Source organism: Pinus tabuliformis, chromosome 8, assembly GCF_031772625.1.
Source record: "Pinus tabuliformis cultivar Carrire ecotype Pingquan chromosome 8, CPIR1, whole genome shotgun sequence".
Lineage (NCBI taxonomy): Eukaryota > Viridiplantae > Streptophyta > Pinopsida > Pinales > Pinaceae > Pinus > Pinus tabuliformis.
Genome location: NC_142294.1, coordinates 1,059,403,766 through 1,059,410,121, shown reverse-complemented (window position 1 = coordinate 1,059,410,121; position 6,356 = coordinate 1,059,403,766). Strand labels below are relative to the sequence as shown.

Sequence of the window (6,356 nt, the reverse complement as noted above, 5' to 3'; positions counted from 1 at the left end):
AACTTGTTAAATCATTGAAATCCAACCAGATTCTGGATAGGCAACTTGTTAAACCATTGAAATCCAACCGAATGAAGAAAGATTACTACAAGATTGACTCATAGAAGAAAACATATATTTTACCAATGAAATACGGGTTGGAGTTTGATGTTTAACGCGCTCTGTATACCTAACTTAGCTATTGACAGGTGAACGGTCACACTCAAATGGTTTCAATTTTCAATTCAGGCAGGTGAATTAGGTGCGGTGTCGCGTTTGGTTTACTGCAGGTAATTTTACATGCCCAACGGTGAAACACAGGAAGATTGCATTTGCCCCACCCATTCTCTGTTGGCCCTTATCGCTGCGAACTTGTCATATATCGTCCATTCTTGAAGAAATAGGATAATGAGGTGGACAAGCTGTAGCCAGTAAGAATGGTGTCCATTAAATGATAATGTGACCCATCAGCGGTGTCCAGCATTTAAGCAGGATAAGGTATCCGTTTGCAGGGCTTATGAGGCACATGGGCTTCTTAAATGTCATTCACCAAACAATCCATAAAACGCCGACTGTGCCTCGATGTACTCAAACCAAACTGACCACATTTATTCAACGCTCTTCTTCTCTACGCGAATCCCGTTTAAATGTCCCCGGTTTCAAATCCCTTCCAGTTAAAGCATGATTTATGACTAAATCCACCCAAAAATTATCACAGTTTGCCAAAAGTCGGAACTTTGCTCTTGGTTTTGACCCTCTCTGAATGGATTGAGATCTTTAAAATTCCCCCACAAAAAATGGATTGACTCCAACTGAGGGCATGCAAAATTGAACAGTGCAAATACCCTGGGAGTGCCCGGAGGTGCAGGGGATGGTATGGCATGCCCAAACTTTACAAACAGTGCTCGCCCACCCAACTACCTTCAGTATTCACGTGGATCCATTGAATTCAGCCAGAAGCTCTGTTCCCCGTGAGTAATTATCTATCTGTCCATTCACCAATAAATAAGTTCACCATACCCGCTTCGATCCTGCATTTATCATGGAGCGGTGAAGGTAAACCTAATTTTTTCAGTAAGTAATTTCACCAATAAAGTTCACTCATACCTGATTCGCTCCTGCAGTCATCATGGAGTGGTGAAGGCAAACCTAATTCAAGTAATTATAAAGTGTCTGAATGACTTTGATAAATGTTCAAGGGTCAATTTAGTCTGTTTCGTTTTCGTTTGGTGTAATTAGATGCTCTATTCACGAAAATGGCCATACATTCCCATAAGTTGGGTTAAAACAGGGGATCAGATAAGATGATATTTGCTCCATTGGTAACAGGATGTATTTGAGTGGGGTGTTTTCACCAGCAGAAGCAGCAAGGTCAGTTTTCCACTACAGTACTGCAACTTCCTCCTATTTTCCACCTCCTCAAGCTTACCCTTCTGACTTCAGTTCCCATCCTGTGAATCCACCATCCAAACAGTTCAATGACGACAACCAGATTAGCCCAAGCATTGTTCTGATAATTATAATCCTGACAGTTATATTTTTTCTCTCTGCATGTCTTCACGTGTTAATCAGATACTTGGCAAGATCTCCCAATAGAGACTCCAACAGCTCAGGGGCCATAGGTGCAATCGAAGGGCAACTGCAGCAGCTGTTTCATCTCCATGACGCAGGGGTTGAGCAGGCCTTCATTGATGCATTACCAGTCTTTCTATACAAGGCTGTCAAGGGACTCAAAGAAGGTTCAGATTGTGCAATTTGTCTGCATGAGTTTCAAGCAGAAGATAAGCTACGTTTGCTTCCCAAGTGCAGCCATGCTTTTCATTTAGAATGCATTGACACCTGGTTGTTATCTCATTCCACTTGCCCATTGTGTAGAGAAAGTCTGCTGCAGTATTTCTCAAATCTCCCACCTGGAGGTCCAGGCTTGAGTTTTGAGTCAGGGGATGAAAATAGAGACAGAGAAACTGAGGAACAATCCCATTTGGAGGACCATTTGGCGTTTTGTGGAGATATACAACAAGTGGGGATTAACCAGTTTCAATCTCAGGCACTTCAAGACCCAGAAGAGCCATGTAACCTTCAAGTGCACGATAACAACGAAAGGGGGAAGGTTATGGTAATGCCTATAAAACTTGGCAAATTTAGGAATATTGCAGATTGTAAACAGAGTGAAACAGGAAATGTTCCAGGCAGTAGCAGGGACGTTCGGAGATGTTATTCAATGGGTTCATACGAGTATGCTATAGATCCTTCAAATCTTGAAGTAGTCATAGCAGTTGCCCCTTGTAGAAGGCAAACGGCCATTAGACTACCATTGACACCAGGGCATAGACATGCTTTCTCAGAATGCACACCACAATATGCAGAAATGAGCCACAATCCATTGACTCCTTCCCCGGAATTTGTCTCTGAGAGCAGAACATTGATCAAGGCTAACCAGTCTCATACATGGCGAGGTGGAGATGCATTTGTGGATATAGATCTGGAAAGTGAGGGCCACAGGACGACTGAGGTAAATGAGCGAAAGGTTGAGATCAGCAACAGTAACAGGTGGCGTAAAATCAATACAGGGGGACAACCAGGATCACTGGACATGTTGGGTCGCTCGAGGAGGGCTTTCTCTTTCAGATTAGCTGTATTAGGTGATGTCAAACCTAAGCAAACTGGGGTCAATAGACGCTCAATGTCTGAGACAGAAGTATTTGCAGGATGGAAGGATGATGCCAGCCTTATAAGGGAGGCCAAGGCCAAGGCCAACTTGAATGTGAGTGAACCAATACCTGATACTAGGGAGAATTCCACTACAGGTTATACAACGAGCACCAGCGAGGCTAATGCATCTGCATATTTTGGGATGAGGACTATCAATTGGTTAGTGGGTAGACAAAAACGAGCAGTTCCTCCATCTGCATCTGCAACATGGTATGTGGCAGAACAGAAGTGATTTGTATTAAAAACGAACATGTTTGGTAATTTTACTTTCTATCGCCAAAAGATTTCCATTCCTGCAACTGTTTCTCTTCTTGAAAGCCTTCCTCTCCTTCAAAGCACTATATTTTACATGTACTATACAACAAATTTTCTATTCCAGTTAGCTGAAAAATATTAAATATCTTTGTATGTAATGCTTTTAAGAAATTTGTTATATTGCGTTGAAGCACTAATTTTTAAATGTATCATACATCAAATTTCAAATTTTCTATTCCAGTTAGCTGAAAAATATTAAATATGTTTGTATGTAATGCTTTTAACAAATTTGTTATATTGTGTTGAGTTAGATACTAAATAGTCAGCGATATCATAGCTATTATCGATTGTTGGAGTGTATGCTTTGGTTGTTTAAAACATCCGAAAATTATACTCTTGTTGAATGCATGTAAAATTGGTTTACAGCAGACTGAGGGCAGTGGAATGAGTTATACAAAAACATATATATTGAGACGCAGTGGAATGAGTTATACAAAAACATGTATATTGAGTCACAGCGAGAATCCAATTTTCATAATTGTGGCAGTTTATTTTTATGTGGTTTTGTACGTTATAACAAATCTCCCAGTCAATGATATTAGTTTTTGAATTTAAATGGAATTTTAATGAAGCAGGTTGTTTTTTTTCATGGTATTAGTGTAAAAAATAATTTTGTAGGGTTGTTTTGTTTGGCTTCAATAAATTTTGCAAAGAAGTTGAATGCTACAAAGTCAAAATATTAATTTTAGAAGGAGAAATATTTGTTAAATTTATTATACATATTATCAAAATAAAGCATATGGATACAAACAAATATTGTATCTCAATATAAAAGTTGGTATGGTGAAGGGATGAATAGATTAAAAATGAGATATCAAAAGAAGAATATTTACTAGATAAACTATTAGCCATTCATGTTTGGGTAAAGAAAAGGTAATAGACAAGTTGTGGCAAAAATAATGAAGAATGTTTATGCTTTTTTTGAAAACAAGGATAAAATGAGCACATTGTCAAATGTATGAGGAAGTAAGATATAAGCAATTAGTTTAAAATGAAGATTTGAGTTTCTTACTAAACTTGTTGAGTTTGCCAAAACAAAAATGTAGTTATATTAAAGATGTTTTAGAGCATCACCAAAAAATGAGTGTATTTGTAGGTTGATAGAACTTTGAGACAAAGGACATCAAAGCTATAAATGTAAATGCAAATTTTTGTAATTCTTGCTCTCAAAGATCTTATAAAATATTATATTTTGTTTATATAAAATGTCATTAAAATTGAACTTCCATTCAATTTCATTACAAAGAAAATATTGTGTTACAAATTGTGGTCTTACAATTGTAAGTGCAATAACACAAATAATGCCCCATTGTTAGCACACTTAACATGCTAGAACTCTTCCAAAAATGACAATACAAACCATCCCTTTGAGGGAGGATAGAATGGTCACCCCCTAATACCCAACTTCCTTTTGTGGCTCTTACTAGGAAAAATCAATGAATGACATCTATAAGTTATTACCCCACTTCTCCTTCTGTCCCTAGCAAGCCTTGGTCAAAATCATCCGAATTCAACTTCTAGTGGACATGGTGATAGGTATCATTGACGGGGCATGGTGGATTTATTAGCATCTACAATGATAACACCGAGGAAGGAGCAATCGCTACCAATGTTCATATAAGTACTCCCTCATTAAATATCTACTATTAGAGCAATTGATGTCGCTATAGCAATAAGGAATTGATCTTTCTACTTAATGTTAAGAGTACTTCTTGCTCTTGGGTGGCTATGTGGGTGCCCCTTCCTTATAGGGACATTGAGTAGTTGCATGTCACCTCACTGCTAGATGCACTGTTGCAAAGTGTCCCTATCATTAGAACAAATGCCTTGCCATTGATGAAAAGAGAGCATTTCCATTGTTGTGCCTTTAACTAATCCAACTTAGTGGCCTTTGATGGTATCTTCCCCTCCATGCCAAGCCATGTTTTTTTTGTGAAGTACTTATAGGACCTTCCTCTTATGTACCTATTTTTTTTTTGTAAGTTCGACATTGGTGAGGCTACATCATGGTCGTGTCCAAGAAGAACACCCAAATAGGGCGAGGAATTGAACTAGTGACTTAACATCTAGAAGTGCTTTAACAGTGCACCCGATCATCGTCTACCCAAGATCTCGTGGAACTCTTATATACCTATTAGTAATAGGCTCTCTTACCTTTTTGCTTGTACCCTAGTCCTATTGCTCGATGGCCCACTTGACACATTGAGGCATCAACATGAAATCTAGATTCTCTACCTCGACCTCTAGGTTAATATCATTTTCTATTAGCCTTGGTCTCATATAGAGGTTGGGTTGGATTGCCTTGAACTAGTATTGTAGTCCATGTATATTAGTAATGGTCCTAGGAATCTTGGTGGCCTACATGATCACATTCCAAATGGCTTAGATGTAACCTCCGAAAATTGTTTCAATGTCAACTTGGGTTACCCCATTCATTTAAAAGTATAGGGATTCATACTTTCATGGAACAATTTTTTTTTGGCTCTACCCACTACAAGAATGTGGGCAACAACAAGAAAGTCCCATAACAAAGTCCTAGTTCCAATTTTATGCATGTAAATAGTTCTACAATATCTTGTTAGTGAGGTATCTTACCTAGTTAGTGTTACTTTCACTACAAGAATGTCAGCTACATGAATGACCTATGTTGGACACTCTCTTCTAGTGAGTTGCATTATTGTGGAAGGTAGCAATTGCATTGCCATACTAACCAATAGATTGTTGAGGGAGGATATGTCATATCCCTACCTTCTTGTCACTAAGCCATATTTTAGCCATGATTCCACTTGCTCTGCAATGGAGACTCCATCCTTCTATGCTTAGATTTTTTAGAAAGTGCATCATGGGCATCCTCCCTATGCTTCAACAATCTAGTAAGCACATGGATATTATATACTTCTGTGGTGATTTTCTATTCAATCTAAATCCCATGAATGAAGCCTATGAAAACAATGAACTCACACACTTCTTTATTATCAAATAGGTCCCAAAGCATGGCACATAAAGAATATTAGTAATCCTTGACTTAAACATAGGTGTAAACCACTACAAGATATTGGTTTGATCCCCTATTATCTTTGAGGAATTTTTTGTAGCAATCTCAAGGGGAAAGATCAATTTGTAGATATTGTAACCCACTTGGACAAAATCTACTCTACGTATCCTTTAACATGTTCATCCTCATTGACATGCACTTAAGGATCAAGTACATCTTTCAAGTAGACTAGGTCCTTGATTGCTAGAATTGGGGCCTTTTGCACCCTTCAATTGTTCTTTTAGATTCCATAACCCACTATGCTCCTACCTTCTACTAGTTTGATGCATGGCAAGATTTTCTTATTTTCCAATAT

General features: G+C 38.2%; 1 protein-coding gene across 1 annotated transcript; it reads left to right on the top strand.

The window, feature by feature from the left end:
- The first annotated feature begins 525 nt into the window (after positions 1 to 525).
- Positions 526 to 3,104, top strand: LOC149238992 (putative RING-H2 finger protein ATL49). Its single transcript, XM_089373281.1, has one exon. It carries the CDS (start codon positions 1,310 to 1,312, stop codon positions 2,921 to 2,923), a length of 1,614 nt encoding a protein of 537 aa, XP_089229407.1. The 5' UTR covers positions 526 to 1,309; the 3' UTR covers positions 2,924 to 3,104.
- Positions 3,105 to 6,356: the final 3,252 nt, after the last annotated feature.

Excerpts from the sequence above, each read along its gene's own strand:
- LOC149238992 (XM_089373281.1), top strand. The coding sequence starts at position 1,310 with ATGTATTTGAGTGGGGTGTTTTCACCAGCAGAAGCAGCAAGGTCAGTT.